The 25,326-nt window shown below is 46.8% G+C and overlaps 1 protein-coding gene across 1 annotated transcript in view; it reads left to right on the top strand.

Annotated features, from left to right (window-relative positions):
• LOC121584098 (coiled-coil domain-containing protein 60-like) overlaps positions 1 to 25,326 on the top strand; it is a 65,903-nt gene that overhangs the window by 17,252 nt on the left and 23,325 nt on the right. The window contains exon 5 of the mRNA XM_041899928.1: positions 22,280 to 22,384. Within this exon, the coding sequence (XP_041755862.1) occupies positions 22,280 to 22,384 (105 nt within the window). The remainder of the gene's footprint in view (positions 1 to 22,279; positions 22,385 to 25,326) is intronic.

Raw genomic sequence — 25,326 nt, 5'->3', positions numbered from 1 at the left:
GGTTGCTAAAATTCGATCTTTTCAATAACCAAAACTATTTTAATTTCAGCTGTTTGAAGCTGGTGTATGAAACCAAAAGTAAAAGACGCAAAAACAAAACTTAAGAACGGGAAGCATAGAAATATGCACATAGAACAGATTTACCGCTTCTTAGTCTTGCATTCAATGAGAATGACAGATCTATACCTCAAATTTCATCAAATTTTGATCAGGTCGCACAAAAAGTTACATATGGCAGGTTTAAATATATTATGATGTATCACTGAGACTCAAAATACACTTTAGCAAGGTACTATATAGCATCATAATCTTCTAGAATATATGGTAGGTGTGGAAAAAGTATATATCATGTTTATATAACTTACAGTGCCTTCAGAAAGTATTCACACCCCTTGACTTTTTCCACATTTTGTTTTATTACAGCCTGAATTTAAAATGGATTAAATTTAGATATTTTGTCACGCGCCTACACACAATACCCCATAATGTCAAAGTGGAATTATGTTTTTCTAAATTAAAATGATTTAAAAATGAAAAGCTGAAATGTCTTGAACCAATAAGTATTTAACCCCTTTGTTATTGTTGCCTAAATAAGTTCAGAAGTCACATGCATGGACTCAATAATAGTGTTTAACATGATTTTTGAATGATTACCTCATCTCTGTACCCCACACATACAATTATTTGTAAGGTCCCTCAGTCGAGCAGTGAATTTCAATCACAGATTCAACCACAAAGACCAGGGAGGTTTTCCAATGCCTCGCAAAGGGCACCTATTGGTAGATGGGTAAAAATGAAAAGCAGACATTGAAAATCCCTTTGAGCATGGTGAACTTATTAATTACACTTTGGATGGTGTATCAATACACCCAGTCACTACAAAGACACAGGCGTCCTTTCTAACTCAGTTGCCGGAGAGGAAGGAAACCACTCAGAGATTTCACCATGAGGACAATGGTGACTTTAAAACAGTTACAATGGCTGTGAAAGGAGAGGATGGATCAACAACATTGTAGTTACTCCACAATACTAACATATATGACAGAGTGAAAATAAGGAATCCTGTACAGAATACAAATATTCTAAAACATGCATCCTGTTTGCAACAAGGCACTAAAGTATTACTGAAAGAAATATGGCAACGCAATTAACATTTTGTCCTGAATACAAAGTGTTATGTTTGGGGCAAATCCAATACAACACATTACTGAGTACCAGTCTCCATATTCTCAAGCATAGTGGTGGCTGCATCATGTTATGGGTATGCTTGTAATCGTTAAGGACTGAGGATTATTTTCGTGATAAAAAAGAATTGGAATGGAGCTAGGCACAGACAAAAAAACAGGTTCAGTCTGCTTTCCACTAGACACTGGGAAATGAATTCACCTTTCAGCAGGACAATAACCTAAACACAAGACCAAGAAGACAGTGGATGTTCCTGAGGGAACATGTTTTCACTTTGTCATTATGGGGTGTTGTGTGTAGATGGGTGAGAAAAATAAATACATGTCATCCATTTTGAATTCAGGCTGTAACACAACAAAATGTGGAATAAGTTAATGGGTATGAATACTTTCTGAAGGCACTGCAGAGCTGCCAACTCTCAGGCATTGGCCATGAGACACGCATTTGACCCTCTTCTCACGCCACATCTCTTATATCTCACGCATTAAAAAGTACTTTATTTTTTTAATTGGCCCATTGTATAGTCAGTGCATTAACTCTTCAACTGTGCTCCAAATCGTTTTAAAATCGTAGCATCTGTGCCTGCAATTTAACATCACGAGCAAAACCTCTATCATTGTCCTGTCTTGCCACAGCACTGTAAACCACGGCACATTGAAGCATATGATTGGTCTAGTTACAGTACATTCAGAAATTATTCAGACCCCTTCACTTTTTCCACATTTTGATATGTTACAGCCTTATTGTAAATTGATTAAATTGTTTTTTCCCCTCATCAATCGACACACAATACCCCATAATGACAAAGCAAAAACAGGGTTTTAGACATTTTAGCAAATGTATTACAAATAAAAAAACTGAAATATTACATTTACGTAAGTATTCAGACCATTTACTTAGTACTTTGTTGAAGCGCCTTTGGCAGCGATTACAGCCTCAAATCTTCTTGGGTATGATGCTACAAGCTTGGCACAACTGTATTTGGGGAGTTTCTCCCATTCTTCTCTGCAGATCCTCTCAAGCTCTGTCAGGTTGGATGGGGAGCGTCGCTGCACAGCTATTTTCAGGTCTCTCCAGAGATGTTCGATCGGGTTCAAGTCCGGGCTCTGGCTGGGCCACTAAGGACATTCAGAGACTTGTCCTGAAGCCACTCCTTTGTTGTCTTGGCTGTGTGCTTAGGGTCGTTGTCCAGTTGGAAGGTGAACCTTCGCCCCAGTCTGAGGTCCTGAGTGCTCTGGAGCAGGTTTTCATCAAGGATCTCTCTGTACTTTGCTCCGTTCATCTTTCCCTCAATCCTGACTAGTCTCCCAGTCCCTGCCATTGATAAACACCCCCACAGCATGATGCTGCTACCAACATGCTTCACCGTAGGGATGGTGCCAGGTTTAGATTGATGAGGGAAAAATTCAATTTTAGAATAAGGCTGTAACGTAACAAAATGTGGACAAATTGAAGGGGTCTGAATACTTTCCGAATGCACTGTACGGGATCAAGGGGATTGGATGCATGTTTTAAAGAAACACCCCTCAAGATTAGAGTGGTGCTGAATGGAGAAAGAGAACGCTGAGTTTATAAAACTGTAAAAAGAGCAGCACGGTAGCGCTGTTTTATGTACAATGTTTTCAACAAAATTAGGTAATGTCCCTATTGCAGAATGCAGCCTTTTGACAGCATGTACTAAAGTCGATTTAATCCACACTGCATTAGTCCCCTTGTTTGGTGATTGGCATTTAGGCTGTGACAACGAAAAGGCAGCAGACAGACCTACAGTATGTTTTAGCAGGGACGTTTGTTAGGGTGACCTGATTTGTAGCCACGAAAAACATTTTGTGAACCCAAAATTTTATGTTTGATTCTAGAGGGGGGACAATAAATAGAAAAATAATTTGGTTAGGGTGTAGGGGCAGATGTATGTGTCACGATCGTCTAAGGAAGTGGACCAAGGCGCAGCGTGTTGAGCGAACATGTTGACTTTATTAAATTAAAGCAACCACGAAAACAACAAAACAAATGACGATAGTGAAGTCCACAGTGACAATGACTGAACATGGAACAAAAACCCACAACCCCAAGGTGAAAACACACAGTTTAAATATGGCTCCCAATCAGAGATAACGAGCCGACAGCTGACACTCGTTACCACTGATTGGGAGTCACACGAACAACCAAGACAACACACCCAAAGACAACCAACCAAAACACAACAAAACGAACACACCCTGGCTCAACATACAAAGTCCCGGAGCCAGAGCGTGACAGTACCCCCCCCCCTAAAGGCGCGGACTCCGACCGCGCCTACACCCCAAAATAGGGGAGGGCTGGGTGGGTGTTGCTCCTCGGAGGCGGCTCCGGCTCCGGGCTTGACCACCACCCCACTTCACTCCCCCCCGTAGTGCCCCCGGTCCGATCTGACCCAGCTTGCTGGATCAGGACCTCCGACGCGCACCCCTGGCTTGGCGCGTGAGGTAGGAATGGACCGGAACTGGCAGACGATACGCACCCTTTGCCTGGTGCGTGGAGCCGGAACAGGCCTCACCAGGCTGAAGACTCGCATCCCTGGCTTGGTGCGAGTAGCAGGAATGGGCTGGATCAGGCTGACGGCTCGCACCCTTGGCTTGGTGCGAGTAGCAGGGACGAGCTGAACCAGGCTGACGACTCGCACCCTTGGCTTGGTGCGAGTAGCAGGAACGGGCTGGACCAGGCCGACGACTCGTATCCCTGGCTTGGTGCGAGTAGCAGGAACGGGCTGGACCAGGCTGACGACTCGCACCCTTGGCTTGGTGCGAGTGGCAGGAACAGGCCGGGTCGGGCTGGCGACGCACACCGTAGGCTTTGTGCGTAGAGCAGGGACAGGCCGGGCTGGGCTGGCAACGCACCCCGTAGGCTTGGTGCGTGGAGCAGGGATAGGCCGGGCTGGGCTGGCGACGCACACCGTAGGTTTAGTGCGTGGAGCAGGAACAGGCCGGGCTGGGCTGGCGACGCACACCGTAGGTTTAGTGCGTGGAGCAGGAACAGGCCGGGCTGGGCTGGCGACGCACACCGTAGGTTTAGTGCGTGGAGCAGGAACAGGCCGGGTCGGGCTGGCGACGCACACCGTAGGCTTTGTGCGTAGAGCAGGGACAGGCCGGGCTGGGCTGGCAACGCACCCCGTAAGTTTAGTGCGTGGAGCAGGAACAGGCCGGGCTGGGCTGGCGACGCACACCGTAGGTTTAGTGCGTGGAGCAGGAACAGGCCGGGCAGGGCTGTCGACGCACACCGTAGGCTTGGTGCGTAGAGCAGGAACAGGCCGGGCAGGGCTGTCGACGCACACCGTAGGCTTGGTGCGTGGAGCAGGAACAGGCCGGGCTGGGCTGGCGACGCACACCGTAGGTTTAGTGCGTGGAGCAGGAACAGGCCGGACCGGGCTGGCGACGCACACCGTAGACTTGGTGCGTAGAGCAGGAACAGGCCGGGCAGGGCTGTCGACGCACACCGTAGACTTGGTGCGTAGAGCAGGAACAGGCCGGGCAGGGCTGTCGACGCACACCGTAGGCTTGGTGCGTGGAGCAGGAACAGGCCGGGCTGGGCTGGCGACGCACACCGTAGGTTTAGTGCGTGGAGCAGGAACCGGCCGGGCTGGGCTGGCGACGCACACCGTAGGTTTAGTGCGTGGAGCAGGAACAGGCCGGGCTGGACTGGCGACGCACACCGTGGGCTTGGTGCGTGGAGTAGGAACAGGCCGGTCCGTACCGGGAACACACACCACTGGCCTTAACTGGGGATCAGGAACGGGCCGGACCGGACTGGTAACACACATCAGTCTCTCACGCCGTGCCACAACAACTTCCCTCCCTCTACTCGCCAATGGCTCCCGTAATCCGGTAGCCTTCTCTCCACGTCTCCCTGTGGCAGCCTCCTGCTGCCCAGCCGCCCAAGCCATGTGCCCCCCCCAAAAAACTTTTTGGGGTTGCCTCTCGTCCCTCCGACGATGGCCCTGCTGACGCCGTTGCTCCTCTCTCGCCAGGGCCTTGATCCTCCCCAAGGTCCCTTGCCCCCGAGCATGTCCTCCCAGGACCACGATTTGCCCACCTGGGCCATCGCCAGCCTCTCGATCTCCTTACCCGGCGCTTCCTCCCATGTCCAGTCTCCTTGCTCCTGGACACGCTGCTTGGTCCTTTTTTGGTGGGTTTTTCTGTCACGATCGTCTAAGGAAGTGGACCAAGGCGCAGCGTGTTGAGCGAACATGTTGACTTTATTAAATTAAAGCAACCACGAAAACAACAAAACAAATGACGATAGTGAAGTCCACAGTGACAATGACTGAACATGGAACAAAAACCCACAACCCCAAGGTGAAAACACACAGTTTAAATATGGCTCCCAATCAGAGATAACGAGCCGACAGCTGACACTCGTTACCACTGATTGGGAGTCACACGAACAACCAAGACAACACACCCAAAGACAACCAACCAAAACACAACAAAACGAACACACCCTGGCTCAACATACAAAGTCCCGGAGCCAGAGCGTGACAGTATGTAATCTTGTGTTCAGGAGATTGTATTATTTACTTTATTTAATCTGATCAGTGGAACAATTCTAATTCTTAACAATGGGCTAAATATAGGGTAATTGGTGTGCTTGTCAGCAAGAACACTACTGTTATTCCCCACACTTATTTTATTATTCCTCTTCTTCCCAATGTTGCCAGTGTAATTACATACAGTGCCTTCAGAAAGTATTCAGACCTCTTAACTCTTTCCACATTTTGTTACGTTACAGCCTTATTCTAACATGCTGTGCCACTAGAGATCCTGGTTCGAATCCAGGCTCTGTAGTAGCCGGCCGCGACCGGGAGACCCATGGGGCGGTGCACAATTGGCCTAGCGTCGTCCAGGGTAGGGGAGGGTATGGCCGGCAGGGATGTAGCTCAGTTGGTAGAGCATGGTGTTTGCAACGCCAGGGTTGTGGGTTCGATTCCCACGGGGGGCCAGTATGAAAAAAAACAACAACAAAAAAAACAATGTACACTAACTGTAAGTCGCTCTGGATAAGAGCGTTTGCTAAATGACTAAAATGTAAAATTAAATAAATACAAATCCTCCAGCAATCTACACACAATACCCCATAATGACAAAGCGAAAACAGGTTTTTAGAAATGTTTGCAAATGTATTACAAATTAAAAACAGAAATACCTTATTTACATTAGTATTCAGACCCTTTGCTATGAGACTCGAAATTGAGCTCAGGTGCATCCTGTTTCCATTGATCATCCTTGAAATGTTTTTACAACTTGATTGTAGTCCACCTGTGGTACATTTAATTGATTGGACATGATTTGGAAAGGCACACACCTGTCTATATAAGGTCCCACAGTTCACAATGCATGTCAGAGCAAAAACCAAGCCATGAGGTTGAAGGAATTGTCCGTAGAGAGCCGAGACAGGATTGTGTCGAGGCACAAATCTGGGGAAGGGTACCAAAAAATGTCTGCAGCACTGAAGGTCCCCAAGAACACAGTGGCCTCCATCATTCTTAAATGGAAGAAGTTTGGAACCACCAAGACTCTTCCTAGAGCTGGCCACCTGGCCAAACTGAGCAATCGGGGGAGAAGGGCCTTGGTCAGGGAGGTGACCAAGAACCCGATGGTCACTCTGACAGAGCTCCAGAGTTCCTCTGTGGAGATGGGAGAACCTTCCAGAAGGACAACCATCTCTGCAGCACTCCACCAATCAGGCCTTTATGGTAGAGTGGCCAGATGGAAACCACTCCTCAGTAAAAGGCACATGACAGCCCACTTGGAGTTTGCCAAAAGGCACCTAAAGGACTCTCAGACCATCAGAAACAAGATTCTCTGGTCTGATGAAACCAAGATTGAACTTTTTGGCCTGACAGCAGAGCATATGAGCGGAGTGGAGCGGTGAGAATCTCAGCTCCTCGCTCACGGAGCTGTTCACCCCTCCGCTCCCCCCGCTCAAAGCCACATCAGGCCAGTCCGCTCATTATCGCTCAGCGCTCAACGCAGTTTGCATCGCGCTCCACTCAAATCGCCCCCCGCTCACTCCAAAAAAGGAACAAAATCTGCATGTATTTCACTTTTAGCTTAAACCACAGCCTTACTTTATCTCCCCGGATTATCCATTCTGTCTTGAAACGGGGATCTAACACTGACGCTAAAATGAGATGTTAATCAGTATAGTATATTCCATAGCGAATTGACACGTTGTTTGCCAATGTTTCTGCAAAAGCAGCGATGCACATTGGAAGTGCAGCGTGAGTGTAATCGGTGAGCAGGGATTTGATTTCTGTGACAGCAGGGAGGATCATCCCCAGGTTCCCCAGCTCCTTCTGCATTTTGTCTGTGAGATCTGCTAGTGGTGTCAGCACACTGACAAGGTGCGTCAGCTGCCGTACTTGATTCAGGGTGATGTTAGCAACATTAGACTTGAGTTTGTTTTGCCATAACGGGTCTTTTTGGAACAACCGGATGAACGACTGAATCATCCGCAGCTGGCTGCTCCATCGAATGGCGCAGGCATTTGTGGGGCGGACACCTAATTGGTCGGTTTCCTCTGTGCTCTTGCGTACACTTTTCACCAGGTGCCCGACTTTCACTAACAGCCTATTAATGTTGTCGTGCTTCGTTAAAGGCGTTTTTGATCGCCAGCTGAAGCATGTGAATGGGGCATCTCAGATGTAAATTTGACAAAGTAAAGTACTGATTTATCATAGTTTTTTGGGGGGTGTAGCCGGTTGAGCTGCGCTGGCGAAGTGTTGCATCCCTTCGCGTTCTCCTTTACTCAGCGGTTCATAGTCCATGAAAATAATTTCAAAAAATGCTACATCCAGCTCTCTTTTTCTCTCCCTTGTTATGGTTGGGCCTTTGCGTGCAGTGAATAAACTTTTGAATCCTCAACCCTTTTCTCTTGTTGCTGCTGCTGCTCCTCTCGCTCTATAAAATACAAATTCATGGACGACACAAATGAAATTAAACAGATGGATTCTGGGTCAGGCTTGAGCATGCTTCAGTCTCGTGGTGTGAGCGAGCGAAATTGGAGCGGGACATAGGGCGACGCTCCGTCCTTTTAAAAATGCCGCTCTGCGCTCTGTTCAAAATCCGTCCGCTCACGCTCCACGCTCGCTCCCGCTCCACTCCGCTCATATGCTCTGCCTGACAGCCAAGCGTCACGTCTGGAGGAAACCTGGCACCATCCCTACGGTGAAGCATGGTGGTGGCAGAATCATGCTGTGGGATGTTTTTCAGCGGCAGGGACTGGGAGACTAGTCAGGATCGAGGCAAAGATGAACGGAGCAAAGTACAGAGAGATCCTTGATGGAAACCGGCTCCAGAGCACTCAGGACCTCAGAATGGGGTGAAGGTTTACCTTCCAACAGGACAACGACCCTAAGCACACAGCCAAGACAACACAGGAGTGGCTTCGGGACAAGTCTCTTAATGTCATTGAGTGGCCCAACCAGAGCCCGGACTTGAACCCGATCTAACATCTCTGGAGAGACCTGAAAATAGCTGTGCAGCAACGCTCTCCATCCAACCTGACAGATATTCAGAGGAGCTGCAGAGAACAATGGGAGAAACTCCACAAATACAGTTGTGCCAAGCATGTAGCGTCATACCCAAGAAGACTCAAGGCTGTAATCACTGCCAAAGGTGCTTCAACCAAGTACTGAGTAGAGGGTCTGAATACTTATGTAAATGTAATATTTCCATATTTTTTTATTTTTTTTGCTTTGTCATTATGGGGTATTGTGTGTAAACTATTTCATCAATTTTAGAATAAGACTGTAACGTAACAAAATGTGGAAAAAGTCAAGTGGTCTGAATACTTTCCGAAGGTACTGTGTCTGAAATCTGATATGCCTACATGTGTCTTTGAAAATGAATAATATGATGTTATGTATTTTTGCAGCCATTCATGGACAGTTCTGTATAGGTCTGACAAATAAGCATTGGATGTTAAATGCTCCAGGCCTCAAATATAATTTTTGACATTTTAGCTATTGTACACATGGTAGGCAGAGATGGTAGGGGGACTCACAACTCATAAACACATTATATTTTGCCTATGTAGAGTAAGATGATGGTAAGAATCTGCAACTAGTAGGCATAAACCATCTGAATATTGATATTCATGAAGGTTGGGTGATTTTGAGAAGTGTATTGTTATAACAAGAACATTTTCAAACACCCAGTACTTGGGAAGCATAGATCAGGGGTGGCCAACCCTCCTGGAGAGCATGCTGGATTTTAAAGAGATAGTTCACCCAAATTACAAAATACTTTTACTACTCCTTACCTTGAAAGCAGTCTATGGACAAGTAGACTGCAATCTATGATTTGGTTACCCACTGCCACCAACCATTCATATTAGTATTTCCTGTGCAAAGCCTTGGTGTAGTGGTAACACTCCCCGGCATGTGTCGCATACAACCTGAGAACAGGGATCAATCCCTGCTTCCTACCTTGCAACTGTTTCTCCCATTTGCCTGTCTCCCCATTTCAAAACTGTCAAACCACCCCCCCCAAAAAAAGCATACTTTAAATTTCATCCCCCCAAAATGTAAAAGTAACAAAGTCATCGAAATGATGGTGAGCCAACTGCATCACCATCATCTGGCATCCACTGCATCACTGTCATCTGGCATCACCATCATCAAACCATCATCTAACTCAGTTTAGGAGCCTGAGATTGCTGATCTACTGAGGGAGTCATACTCTATGGGTATGACAATGTCGTCCTGTCCTTTGTTTTGTTATGTCTTAAACGTGTTACCCAAGTATGCCTAGTAAGCTAGGTCTACTATGTAGTCTAGGCCCACTATGTTTGTTTGTTATTTTTTTAAATGTTATTTAAGAGTACCACAATGGAAATACGTTTTCATACTTTTTTGTGTCATCCTCTATGATTTTAAATGCATTATCCACATGTGCAGTTGAATTGTGTTTTAGATTGTCAAATAAATTGATCTATCTATAAGTGCATTGCCTCATTAAAAACACATGAGAAAATAATTCAAAAGATTTGGATATCTAGAAATCTCTGCACCTTGAACACCTTCCTCTTGTCTCTGTCTATGTTTATCAATTTGTTCTGTGTCAAACAGAACTATATCTGTCTTTCTGTCTTGTCAGATATCCTTTTATTCCCCTCCTTGTTAGTCATTAACACAAGAAGCCCAGCTTTAACCGAACAAATTGTCATCAGAACATGATGAATAGTTAATATTTCAGTGTCTAATGATTGTCTGACAACTATTCCTGGTTTCAGTTTTTCGGATTCATCTTATCTTTTTCGGATGTCCTTTCATAACAAATTCCTTTGATATGGCAGCTGAATCAGAGTTTGACATTTTGAAAAGGTGTCAGGTTTCTTCTCAGACTAATCATTCTGGTTAGATGAGTGGGCATGGATTGATTCACACAAACAACAACTGCACCACAGTCCAACAGAGAGATCCCCTTACAATGGCTTATGAGACAACTTTAGCTAGATAAAGCCAGTGCTCCTCTTTTAAACAGAGTAGATTTGATTGCATGGATTTCATGATAAAGAAATAGGTAGACAAAATGTGTACAATTTATAGAAAAAGTAGAAAGTGAGCTGTTTACATACTACAGAGAACAGGCAAAGTGCTTGTACGAATGGAGCCAATAACAGTAGCCATTGAGTCAGGGAATAAAGTGAAATCCTTTCACTCACTCTCTCTCTCCACCATACTGTCACCCGCAGTCAACCAGTAGTCTGTCATGATAACCAGGTTTCCATCCAACCTTTTTATGCAAGTAAAGTACAGTGGCTTGCGAAAGTATTCACCCCCTTGGCATTTTTCATCCTGTTTTGTTGCCTTACAACCTGAAATTAAAATGGATTTTTGGGGGGTTTGTATCATTTGATTTACACAACATGCCTACCACTTTGAAGATGCAAAATATTTTTTAATGTCAAACAAGAAATGAAATAAGACAACAAAACAGAACTTGAGCGTGCATAACTATTGACCCCCCAAAGTCAATACTTTGTAGAGCCACCTTTTGCAGCAATTACAGCTGCAAGTCTCTTGGGGTATGTCTCTATAAGCTTGGCACATCTAGCCACTGGGATTTTTGCCCATTCTTCAAGGCAAAACTGCTCCAGCTCCTTCAAGTTGGATGGGTTCCGCTGGTGTACAGCAATCTTTAAGTCATACCAGAGATTCTCAATTGGATTGGGGTCTGGGCTTTGACTAGGCCATTCCAAGACATTTAAATGTTTCCCCTTAAACCACTCAATTGTTGCTTTAGCAGTATGCTTAGGGTCATTGTCCTGCTGGAAGATGAACCTCCGTCCCTGTCTCAAATCTCTTGAAGACTGAAACAGGTTTCCCTCAAGAATTTCCCTGTATTTAGCGCCATCCATCATTCCTTCAATTCTGAAACATCCCCACGGCATGATGCTGCCACCACCATGCTTCACTGTCGGGATGGTGTTCTCGGGGTGATGAGAGGTGTTGGGTTTGCTCCAGACATAGCGTTTTCCTTGATGACCAAAAAGCTCAATTTTAGTCTCATCTGACCAGAGTACCTTCTTCCATATGTTTGGGGAGTCTCCTTTTGGCGAACACCAAACGTTTTTTCTTATTTTTTTTCTTTAAGCAATGGCTTTTTTCTGGCCACTCTTCCGTAAAGCCCAGCTCTGTGGAGTGTACAGCTTAAAGTGGTCCTTTAGGGTTATCTTTGGTCTCTTTGTTGCCTCTCTGATTAATTCCCTCCTTACCTGGTCCGTGAGTTTTGGTGTTGCGGCCCTCTCTTGGCAGGTTTGTTGTGGTGCCATATTCTTTCCATTTTTTAATAATGGATTTAATGGTGGTCTGTGGGATGTTCAAAGTTTCTGATATTGTTTTATAACCCAACCCTGATCTGTACTTCTCCACAACTTTGTCCCTGACCTGTTTGTAGAGCTCCTTGGTCTTCATGGTGCCGATTGCTTGGTGATGCCCCTTGCTTAGTGGTGTTGCAGACTCTGGGGCCTTTCAGAACAGGTGTATATATACTGAGATCATGTGACACTTAGACTTTATTTAAATAATTATATGACTTCTGGAGGTAATTGGTTGCACCAGATCTTATTTAGGGGCTTCATAGCAAAGGGTGTGAATACATATGCACATACCACTTTTCCATTATTTATTTTTTTGAATTTTTTGAAACAAGTTATTTTTTTCATTTCACTTCACCAATTTTGACTATTTTGTGTATGTCCATTACATGAAATCCAAATAAAAATCAATTTAAATTACAGGTTGTAATGCAACAAAATAGGAAAAACGCCAAGGGGGATGAATACTTTTGCAAGGCACTGTACGTCATGACAGGCCTGATGGAAACAGAACATTTTTCTGTAAACTTTCCAAATGTCGACAAAACAAAATAGGCTAGATCAAGGTTTGATGTTTTTGTGTTGGTAAAATGAATTATGCTTGAAATGTTGGTGGAAACGCTTTTATGTGCAAATATTGATAGACTATAATAACCATCATATTGAAGTAAACTTGGAGTCACGCGATAACATGTTGTGTGGCCCTCCCACTATGACTCATCGGGAAAGCATACAGTTTATTAGGTTGCAGATTAAATACATTATGATGAACTTCACAGGGTGGTGAAAGTGCAAGGTGATGGGCTTGATGCTCCTTTCCAATAAATATCGAGGGTTGTATTCTGGTGAGATGATAATCAATGCTTGACTGCCGTTTGACAAATAAAAAGAATCTAGCTCATTTGTCTATAATAATAATCTCATCATGTAGGCGCTGATAGCGCTGTTGGCTAGAGCTCATGTGCCAATACCAGAATCATCAGTAGAGTTGAAAATGCGATGGGAAACCCATTTATTTTGTATTTTTCATTCGGTACATGGGAATTTAACCACAAAATATATTTCATGTGCACTATGTCATCACTCACAGCCTTTTATCTGCAACAAGTCAATCTGGTGGGAAAAATGCTTATATTGTTTTTATGCGGATTTTGGAATATTGGATGGAAACCTAGCAACGGACACCTTCACGCCTCAAGGCCGTATGACCACATTCATTAGGCTACACCAGGGATAGGCAACTCCAGTCCTCGGCGGCCTGAGTTGCCCGTCCCTGCATTACACAGATGTATCCTCGCACATCAAACACAATATGGCCATCGCTCTCTCCTCCCCATCTCTCTCTATCTCTCACTCTCTCTCACACTCTCTTTTTCTCTCACCCTCCTCCCCATCTCTCTCTGTCTGTCTATCTATCTCACTCTCTCTCTCTCTCTTCTCCCACTTCGCTCAAATGAGTAGGTGAGGTGGCCTTGGTCAGAAAGTGGGGCTTTCTGACAGATGTGTGTTGGCAGTCCTGGGAGGGAGGGAGTGAAAGAGGGAGCGAGGGAGGGTGGATGGGAGGCAGATACAAGTCTCTTAGATTAGGATCCATCAGAATATGGATAACAACCTTTGAAACATTGGTTATTTTCTGGCGGTTTCTCGGCTAGCAGCAGGGGTATATTTTCAAGCGACAGTAGGCAGGTTTCCATTGACTCAGGTTTATTCTACAAAAGCAATGTCGCAAAAAAACACTGTGACTGACGTGTAATGGAAACAGCAGCTATAAGAGAAATGTTCTAAAGATCGACAACATTGTTATCCATTCGACAGCGGTGGTGTTTTTCAAATAAATGATGATTGCCGAATAATTTCGAAGGTACGCAGGGCACGTGACATCATCACATAACTATAAAGCTACACTCCACATTTACATTCTAAATGCCTACTGCTTGCTAAATAAATTGTTAAACTATACAAATAATGTTTATTTTTGCAGGACAAGGATTGTCTTGACTTTCAAGAATGCCTGAATTGCTTCACCTTGCTTTTCTGGTTGGCTGGATGCAAGTTTCCCCATCAAGTTATTTCAGATCTAGGCTACAGGAGTGCAAGTTTACCATGGCACGGACCGTGGCGATACGTTGGCACATGAGAATTATTAGAATATTGCAAATATTAGTAAATCTATCCATGCTGGCTTTTGTGGTCTACCTGAGACATTAAACAGATATCTGGGAGTGCATACAGGCTGTCGCCAATTTATTAATACGCAATTTGACTGAATGGATATTGGAAACACTTCTACAACTTCATATTTATTCGACACAAGGTTTTTGCGAAAATATTATTTTTATCGACACGACAGTTAAATGGAAACGCACTGCAGCAGGCAATTGTCGCATCTATATTCTATGCAAACTTTCTAAATGTCGACAAAAAACCACTGGACAAGTTAATAATGGAAACGTAGCTAGTGATGTGAGTGTCTGTGGAAATGAATGTCAAGGTTCTGATGTGGATGCGGTGGTGGAGTCAAGCGCAGGACACAGAGGAATAGTCAAGACGACTTTACTAATACCTCTCAAGGTACACACAAATAAACAGCCTCCAAAACACAAGAGGCGTAACAAAATACGTGAGTGCGTAAAACCCACAAAAGCAAAGGTCACAGAACCTATACATACACGACAGGCGACAATAACACACAACATGCAAACCTAACACAGGGGAACTTATAGGAGACATAATCAAGACAGAATACGAGACAGGTGCACCAACTAGACATAACCAAACAAACATCGAAAACATCAAGCGGTAGTAGCTAGTACTCCGGGGACGACGAACGCTGAAGCCTGCCCGAGCAAGGAGGAGGAGCATCCTCGGCGGTCTCCGTGACAGTACCCACCCTTGACGCGCGGCCCAGCCGTGCGCCGACCCCGGCCTCTGGGACGGCCAGGAGGACACGGAGCAGGGTGCGTAGGATGACTCCGGTGGAACTCCGTCAGGAGGGAGGGATCTAAAATGTCCCTCCTAGGCACCCAGCACCGTTCCTCCGGTCCGTACCCCTCCCACTCCACGAGATACTGCAGACCCCCCATCCGACGTCTCGAATCCACGATGGACCGGACTGAGTACGCCGGAGCCCCCTCGATGTCCAGTGGGGGCGGAGGAGTCTCCCGTATCTCACTGTCCTGGAGTGGACCAGCTACCACCGGCCTGAGGAGAGACACATGGAACGAGGGGTTAATGCGATAATCATTAGGCAGTTGTAACCTGTAACAAACCTTGTTCAATCTCCTCAGGACTTTAAATGGCCCCACAAACCGCCGACCCAGCATCTGGCAGGGCAGGCGAAGGGGCAGGTTTTGAGCGAGAGCCAGACCCGGTCTCCTGGTGCATACACCGGAGCCTCACTGCGGTGGCGATCGGCGCTTGCCTTTTGCCGCCTGATGGCACGCTGCAAATGAACGTGCGCAGCATTCCACGTCTCCTCCGAGCGCCGAAACCACTCGTCCACCGCAGGGGCCTCGATCTGGCTCTGATGCCAAGGTGCCAGAACCGGCTGGTAACCACACACACTGGAAAGGTGTCAGGTTAGTAGATGAATGACGGAGGGAGTTCTGGGCTATCTCTGCCCAGGGAATATATCCCGACCACTCCCCCTGCCGGTCCTGGCAATATGATCTCAGAAACCTACCCACATCCTGGTTCACTCTCTCCACCTGCCCATTACTCTCAGGGTGGAAACCCGAGGTAAGGCTAACCGAGACCCCCAAGCGTTCCATGAACGCCCTCCAGACTCTAGAGGTGAATTGGGGACCCCGATCAGACACTATATCCTCGGGTACCCCGTAGTGCCGGAAGACGTGGGTAAACAAAGCCTCAGCAGTCTGTAGGGCAGTAGGGAGACCTGGCATTGGGATGAGACGACAGGCCTTAGAGAACCGATCCACAACGACCAGAATAGTGGTATTCCCCTGGGAAGGTCCGTGACAAAGTCTACCGAGAGGTGAGACCACGGCCATTGTGGAACGGGTAGGGGTTGTAACTTCCCCCTGGGCAGGTGTCTAGGCGCCTTACACTGAGCGCACACCGAGCAGGAGGAGACATAAACCCTCACGTCCTTAGCCAATGTTGGCCACCAGTACTTGTCACTAAGGCAGTGCACTGTCCGGCCAATACCAGGGTGTCCAGAGGAGGGTGACGTATGAGCCCAATATATGAGACGATCACGAATCTCGAGCGGAACGTACGTCCGCCCCACCGGACAATCTGGAGGAGTAGGGTCGGTGCGCAACGCCCGCTCGATCTCCGCATCGACCTCCCACACCACCGGTGCCACCAGACAAGACTCCGGGCAGTATGGGGGTGGGCTCAATGGACCTCTCCTCTGCATCATATCGCCAGGACAGGGCGTCTGCCTTACCGTTCTGGGACCCTGGGATGTAGGTGAGCTTAAACGCAAACCTGGCCAGAAACATGGTCCACCTAGCCTGACGAGGGTTCCGTCTCCTAGCTGCCCGGATGTACTCCAGGTTACGATGGTCAGTCAGAATGAGAAAAGGGTGTTAAGCCCCCTCAAGCCAATGCCTCCACACCTTTAGGGCTTGAACCACGGCGAGCAGCTCCCTGTCCCCCACGTCATAATTACGTTCCGCCGGGCTGAGCTTCTTAGAGTAAAAAGCGCTTGGCCGGAGTTTAGGGGGGGGGTGCCTGAGCGTTGAGACAGTACAGCCCCAATACCGGCCTCTGACGCGTCCACCTCCACCTGGAACGCTAAAGCGGGATCCGGATGCGCCAGCACCGGAGCAGAGGTGAACAGGTCCTTCAGTTTACCAAACGCCCTGTCCGCCTCAGCTGACCACTGCAAACGCACCGGGCCCCCCTTCAGCAGGGAGGTGATGGGAGCTGCCACCTGTCCAAAACCCCGGATAAACCTCCGGTAGTAATTGGCAAAACCCAAAAACCGCTGCACTTCCTTAACCGTGGTTGGAGTCGGCCAATTACGCACGGCTGAAACGCGGTCAATCTCCATCTCCACCCCTGACGCGGACAATCGATGGCCCAGGAAGGAGATGGACTCCTGGAAAAACAGAAATTTCTCTGCCTTGACATACAAGTCATGCTCCAACAGCCTACCCAACACTCGACGCACCAGGGCTACATGCTCGGCTCGTGTAGAAGAGTAAACTAGTATGTCGTCAATATACACCACTACACCCTGCCCATGCAAATCCCGGAAGATCTCGTCCACAAAGGATTGGAAGACTGAAGGAGCATTCATTAACCCGTATGGCATGACGAGATACTCGTAGTGACCCGAGGTGGTACTAAATGCTGTCTTCCATTCATCTCCCTCCCTAATGTGCACCAAGTTGTAGGCGCTCCTGAGATTCAGCTTTGTGAAGAAACGCGCTCCGTGTAATGATTCCGTCATACTCGCAATCAGAGGGAGTGGATAACTGTATTTCACAGTGATCTGATTGAGACTACGGTAATCAATACACGGGCGCAACCCTCCATCCTTCTTCTTCACAAAAAAGAAACTCGAGGACGCAGGGGAAGTGGAGGGCCGTATGTATCCCTGTCTCAGAGACTCGGCTATGTATGTCTCCATAGCCACCTTCTCCTCTTGAGACAGAGGATACACATGACTACGCGGAAGTGCAGCACCTGCCTGGAGGTCTATCGCACAATCCCCCTGTCTATGAGGTGGCAATCGCGTCGCCCTAGTCTTGCTAAACACTAGTGCCAAATCATCATACTCAGGAGGAATGTGCAGTGCGGGTAATTGGTTCGGACTCTCCACCGTGGTCGCCCCTACGGAAACACCTAGACATCGCCCAACACACTGGGCAGACCACTCCTTGAGAGCCCTCTGTTGCCACGAAATGGTGGGGTCATTGGCGATTAACCAAGGAAGCCCCAGCACCACGAGATACGCAGGAGAGTCGATCAGATATAACTGAATGATCTCCTCATGACCCTCCTGCGCCTTCATCTTTAGTGGCGCTGTGACCTCCCTAATCAACCCAGATCCCAACCGACGGCTATCTAAGGCATGAATCGGGAAAGGCACATCTACTGGTCCGAGGGGAATCCCTAACTTAACACAAAAATTACGATCAATAAAATTCCCAGCTGCGCCTGAATCGACTAGCGCCTTATGCTGGGAATGAGATGCAACCTGGGGGAATACTACAGGTATACACATGTGACCAACAGAGAGCTCTGGGTGAGTTGGGCGCCTACTCACCTGGAATGACTCCCCAGTGCGTGACCTGTTGCCTCGATCCCCTGGAGACTCTCCCCAGCACCGAACCGCAGTGTGTCCTCTACGGCCACAGTTGGTGCAGGGGACGGCCTCCCTCCAGATCTCTCTCCTCCTCTCTCTAGCGCCAGCACCCCCGAGCTCCATAGGGCTCGGCTCGGAGGTGCTGGGGGATGGAATGGACGGCCCCAACTCCGGACGTCCGTGGGTAGCCAGCAGGGTATCCAGACGGATTGACATGTCCACCAACTGGTCGAAGGTTAAATTGGTGTCCCTGCAGGCCAACTCTCGTCGAACGTCCTCTCGCAGGCTGCACCGATAGTGGTCGATGAGGGCCCTCTCATTCCACCCCGCATCTGCCGCTAGAGTCCGGAAGTCCAGGGCGAACTCCTGTGCGCTCCTCTTCCCCTGTCGGAGGTGGAACAGACGCCCCCCCGCCGCTTTACCCTCTGGAGGATGATCGAAAACAGCCCTGAAGCGGCGGGAGAACTCTGCGTAGCTGATGGTGGCAGCGTCTATTCCCCTCCATTCGGCATTGGCCCACTCCAAAGCCTTGCCGGAGAGACAGGAGATGAGGGCGGAAACGCTCTCGTATCCCGAGGGCGCCGGGTGTATGGTTGCCAGGTAGAGCTCCACCTGAAGGAGGAACCCCTGACACCCGGCTGCGGTGCCATCATATGCCCTCGGGAGCGAGAGCCGAATCCCACTGGACTCCGGAGCTGGTATGATGGGGCTGGCCGATGGTGGTGGTACGGTAGGAGGAGGTGTGGGCAAGCCTCCTCTCTCCAATCGGCGCAGGGTGTTCATGACTTCTTGCATGGTGGCGCCGAGTCGGTGGATCATGGCGTCCTGGCTGCTGACCCGCTCCTCCAGTGACTCGGTCACCGCCGCTGCTGCTCCTGCTGACTCCATAGGTGGTGTGTTATTCTGTCAAGGTCTGATGTGGATGCGGTGGTGGAGTCAAGCGCAGGACACAGAGGAATAGTCAAGACGACTTTACTAATACCTCTCAAGGTACACACAAATAAACAGCCTCCAAAAACACAAGAGGCGTAACAAAAGCAAAGGTCACAGAACCTATACATACACGACAGGCGACAATAACACACAACATGCAAACCTAACACAGGGGAACTTATAGGAGACATAATCAAGACAGAATACGAGACAGGTGCACCAACTAGACATAACCAAACAAACATCGAAAACATCAAGCGGTAGTAGCTAGTACTCCGGGGACGACGAACGCCGAAGCATACCCGAGCAAGGAGGAGGAGCAGCCTCGGCGGTCTCCGTGACAATGAAGTTGTACATTTGGAGCCTAGCTACACCACAGGAGGCTGCTCACAATAATGGCTGGAACAGAGCATTATGGAATGGCATCAAACACATGGAATCCATGTGTTTGATTAATTTGATTCTGCTCCAGCCATTACCACGAGCCCGTTCTCCCAATTAAGGTGCCACCAACTTCCTGTGAGCTACACTCTCAGAAAAAGGGTACAGTTAGGGTACAGTATTGTTCCCTGGGGCACAGAAATATCAAAATACACATAATGTACCTTCAGAGGTACCTGTTCGGTACCTTTTAGGGTACATGTGCGGATAATCTAGTACGTTTTTGTACCAAATATAAAGGTACAATGATTATTTTGGGCCACCCGTGGTTGGAAGTGTTGTAACAGTTTAAGTGGTCTATGGTTATGTTCATTAAAGTTTGAGCATTTCCTCTACCACTTCTGAAGTTTTTATAAAAGCTTACAGGTGTAGGATCTTAATTTGATAACTTTGTTGCTGAACATTGTCTTGCGCTGCAGATGAGCTTTGTGATTTACATAAATTCATCAGAAATCCGCACCTACACATATTAACACTATTGAACTTTTTATGTAGTCTAATTTTGGCCAGCTGATAGCCTAACCACTGATAAAGCAACATAATGAACAAAAAGGTCAAATCCTGTTGCTGCAGGGGTTTTTTCTGCAACAATACTGGTCAAATTAGGATCCTACATACATAAGAGCAGGTGACAATAAAGAGCTGTAATTAATATTGTAGTGACCTTAATCTAACACTAAGCATTTCAATTCCAGTCAATTCAGAAAGTCAACCCAATTCCAATTCCAAATGTACTTTATTGAAAAGCATTGAAGAGAAATGTGTACTTCCTGAATTGACTCGAATTGAAATGGAATTGACTCCAACTCTGGCTCTGAGCAAGATTATTATAGTAAATGAAAACGGAAACTAAAATGAAAACAAATCATGAAAACATTTAGTAAACTGAATTAAAATAAGGAACAAACCCGTTTGAAAAAAAAGGAAAACTATACTGAAAGTTTTATCTTTGACTACAAAACTAATTAAAATAAAATAAAACCATCATGAACCACTAGGTTCCTCCTCTAACAATCCCCTAATATTGTTTTAACATTCCCCATTCCCCTAATGTTCTCCTAACGTTCCTCCCCTAACATTCCCCTAACGTTCCGCTAACGTTCCCCTAATATTATTTTAACATTTCCCCCGTTCCCCTAATGTTCCACCCCTAACGTTCCTCCCCTAATGTTCCCCTAACGTTCCTCCCCTAACATTTCCCAAACTATATTTTCCCCCAACATTTTTGGGCCAAAACTCTAATGGGGTTTTATCTGACAGGTATATTTTGCCAGGGGGTGGCATTGTTTCAAATGGGCTTAGTATGTGGATACCCCTTCACATTAGTGGATTCGGCTATTTGAGCCACACCCGTTGCTGCCATGCAATCTCCATAGACAAACATTGGCAGTAGAATGGCCCGTACTGAAGAGCTCAGTGACTTTCAAAGTGGCACCGTCATAGGATGCCACCTTTCCAACAAGTCAGTTCGTAAAATGTCTGCCCTGCTAGAGCTTCCCCGGTCAACTGTAAGGGCTGTTATTGTGAAGTGGAAACGTCTAGGAGCAACAACGGCTCAGCGGCGAAGTGGTAGGCCACACAAGCTGAAGCGCGTAGCGTGTAAAAAATCGTCTGTCCTCGGTTGCAACACTCACTACCGAGTTCCAAACTGCCTCTAAGCAACGTCAGCACAATAACTGTTCGTCGGGAGCTTCAAGAAATGGGTTTCCATAGCCGAGCAGCCACACACAAGCCTAAGATCACCATGCGCAATGCCAAGTGTCGGCTGGAGTGGTGTAAAGCTCGCCGCCATTGGACTCTGGAGCAGTGGAAACGCGTTCTCTGGAGTGATGAATCACGCTTCACCATCTGTCAGTCCGACGGACGAATCTGGGTTTGGCGGATACCAGGAGAACGCTACCCGCACGAATGCATAGTGCCAACTGTAAAGTTTTGTGGAGGAGGAATAATGGTCTGGGGCTGTTTTTCATGGTTCGGGCTAGGCCCCTTAGTTCCAGTGAAGGGAAATCTTAACGCAACAGCATACAATGACATTCTAGACGATTATGTGCTTCCAACTTTGTGGAAGCACATAAGGCCCTTTCCTGTTTCAGCATGACAATGCCCCCTTGCACAAAGCGAGGTCAATACAGAAATGGTTTGTCGAGATCGGTGTGGAAGAACTTGACTGGCTTGCACAGAGCCCCGACCTCACTAATGCTCTTGTGGCTGAATGGAAGCAAGTCCCTGCAGCAATGTTCCAACATCTAGTGGAAAGCCTTCCCAGAAGAGTGGAGGCTGTTAGAGCAGCAAAGGGGGGACCAACTCCATTTTAGTGCCCATGATTTTGGAATGAGATGTTCGATGAGCAGGTGTCCACATACTAGTGTAATATAAAAACGAAATGTAAATAGTTTATAAAAATAAAACTCAATAAAAACGAGCAAATCAGCTCTGAAACTAACTGAAACTAAACTGAATCTCAAATAACAATTGAAAAACTAATAGAAATAAAATATAAAATAAAACACAAAACTATAATAACCTTGGCTTTCAGAACTTCTGCATGTACTGTAAGTATTGTTCTTGTTCTTGTTCTTTTAGAGAGCCCATATTCCGCCAGCTGTGCTGTCTGAACTGGTTGCTAGAGGCACTGACTCTGGACAGGACTGGGAGAGCTGGACCCGTCACGTCCTGCTGGGATCTCAAGTAAGTCACAGGTCACAGGTAATTTTATGGACCCCAGGCAGCTTGGGTTGGGTTAGCTGTTGTGTTGTTGCTGGCAGAGGCCAGGACTGAATCACACAGTCTTGACCAGGGTTGGAGAGTAACTGATACATGTAATCAGTTACAGTGAGGGAAAAAGTATTTGATCCCCTGCTGATTTTGTACGTTTGCCCACTGACAAAGACATGATCAGTCTATAATTTTAATGGTAGGTTTATTTGAACAGTGAGAGTCAGAATAACAACAACAAAAATCCAGAAAAACGCATGTCAAAAATGTTATAAATTGATTTGCATTTTAATGAGGGAAATAAGTATTTGACCCCTCTGCAAAACATGACTTAGTACTTGGTGGCAAAACCCTTGTTGGCAATCACAGAGGTCAGACGTTTCTTGTAGTTGGCCACCAGGTTTGCACACATCTCAGGAGGGATTTTGTTCCACTCCTCTTTGCAGATCTTCTCCAAGTCATTAAGGTTTCGAGGCTGACGTTTGGCAACTCGAAGCTTCAGCTCCCTCCACAGATTTTCTATGGGATTAAGGTCTGGAGACTGGCTAGGCCACTCCAGGACCTTAATGTGCTTCTTATTGAGCCACTCCTTTGTTGCCTTGGCCGTGTGTTTTGGGTCATTGTCATGCTGGAATACCCATCCACGACCCATTTGCAATGCCCTGGCTGAGGGAAGGAGGTTCTCACCCAAGATTTGACGGTACATGGCCCCGTCCATCGTCCCTTTGATGAGGTGAAGTTGTCCTGTCCCCTTAGCAGAAAAACACCCCCAAAGCATAATGTTTCCACCTCCATGTTTGACGGTGGGGATGGTGTTCTTGGGGTCATAGGCAGCATTCCTCCTCCTCCAAACACAGCGAGTTGAGTTGATGCCAAAGAGCTCCATTTTGGTCTCATCTGACCACAACACTTTCACCCAGTTCTCCTCTGAATCATTCAGATGTTCATTGGCAAACTTCAGACGGCCCTGTATATGTGCTTTCTTGAGCAGGGGGACCTTGCGGGCGCTGCAGGATTTCAGTCCTTCACGGCGTAGTGTGTTACCAATTGTTTCCTTGGTGACTATGGTCCCAGCTGCCTTGAGATCATTGACAAGATCCTCCCGTGTAGTTCTGGGCTGATTCCTCACCGTTCTCATGATCATTGCAACTCCACAAGGTGAGATCTTGCATGGAGCCCCAGGCCGAGGGAGATTGACAGTTATTTTGTGTTTCTTCCATTTGCGAATAATTGCACCAACTATTGTCACCTTCTCACCAAGCTGCTTGGCGATGGTCTTGTAGCCCATTCCAGCCTTGTGTAGGTCTACAATCTTGTCCCTGACATCCTTGGAGAGCTCTTTGGTCTTGGCCATGGTGGTGAGTTTGGAATCTGATTGATTGATTGCTTCTGTGGACAGGTGTCTTTTATACAGGTAACAAGCTGAGATTAGGAGCAATCCCTTTAAGATTGTGCTCCTAATCTCAGCTCGTTACCTGTATAAAAGACACCTGGGAGCCAGACATCTTTCTGATTGAGAGGGGGTCAAATACTTATTTCCCTCATTAAAATGCAAATCAATTTATAACATTTTTGACATGCGTTTTTCTGGATTTTTTTGTTGTTATTCTGTCTCTCACTGTTCAAATAAACCTACCATTAAAATTATAGACTGGTCATTTTTTTGTCAGTGGGCAAACTTACAAAATCAGCAGGGGATCAAATACATTTTTCCCTAACTGTACATGTAATCTGATTACCCATAAAACTGTGACTGTAATCGGTTACGTTACCAGCAAAAATATTGTAATCAGATTACAGATACTTTTGAAAAACTAGATGATTACTTCTTGGCTTACTTTTAAAATCAGAAAGGATGTTTGTGAAAAAATACATTATGACACCTTTCTGTTTTCTCAATGGCATTTAATTCCACATGTAAAAAAAAAAGGCGCAAGTTTAAGTTTGTTCCACGAGTCTGACCACAAGTCAGAGACGATACACCAAATGATGACCACCAATCAGAGACCACTATGATGACACACCAAATGATGACCACCAATCAGAGACCACTATGATGACACACCAAATGATGACCACCAATCAGAGACCACTATGATGACACACCAAATGCATTTGATGGATCCTTTTAGTCTTCTTCTAATGCCTCTTAAGGGGAAAGTAATGTTACTTCTAGGTTAGACTACTGCAATGCTCTACTTTCCGGCTACCCGGATAAAGCACTAAATAAACTTCAGTTAGTGCTAAATACGGCTGCTAGAATCCTGACTAGAACCAAGAAATTTGATCATATTACTCCAGTGCTAGCTTCCCTACACTGGCTTCCTGTTAAGGCAAGGGCTGATTTCAAGGTTTTACTGTTAACCTATAAAGCGTTACATGGGCTTGCTCCTACCTATCTTTCCGAGTTGGTCCTGCCGTACATACCAATACGTACGCTACGGTCACAAGACGCAGGCCTCCTAATTGTCCCTAGAATTTCTAAGCAAACAGCGGGAGGCAGGGCTTTCTCCTATAGATCTCCATTTTTATGGAACAGTCTGCCTACCCATGTGAGAGACGCAGACTCGGTCTCAACCTTTAAGTCTTTACTGAAGACTTATCTCTTCAGTAGGTCATATGATTGAGTGTAGTCTGGCCCAGGAGTGTGAAGGTGAACGGAAAGGCTCTGGAGCAACGAACAGCCCTTGCTGTCTCTGCCGGGCCGGTTCCCCTCTCTCCACTGGGGTTCTCTGCCTCTAACCCTGTTACAGGGGCTGAGTCACTGGCTTGCTGGTGCTCTTTCATGCCGTCCCTAGGAGGGGTGCGTCACTTGAGTGGGTTGAGTTACTGACGTGATCTTCCTGTCTGGGTTGGCGCCCCCCTTGGTTTGTGCTGTGGTGGAGACCTCTGTGGGCTATACTCGGCCTTGTCTC

This window comes from Coregonus clupeaformis, chromosome 16, assembly GCF_020615455.1.
Source record: "Coregonus clupeaformis isolate EN_2021a chromosome 16, ASM2061545v1, whole genome shotgun sequence".
NCBI classification, from domain to species: Eukaryota; Metazoa; Chordata; class Actinopteri; order Salmoniformes; family Salmonidae; genus Coregonus; species Coregonus clupeaformis.
The sequence above is the reverse complement of the archived record's forward strand: the minus strand, read 5'-3'. Positions and strand labels throughout refer to the sequence as shown.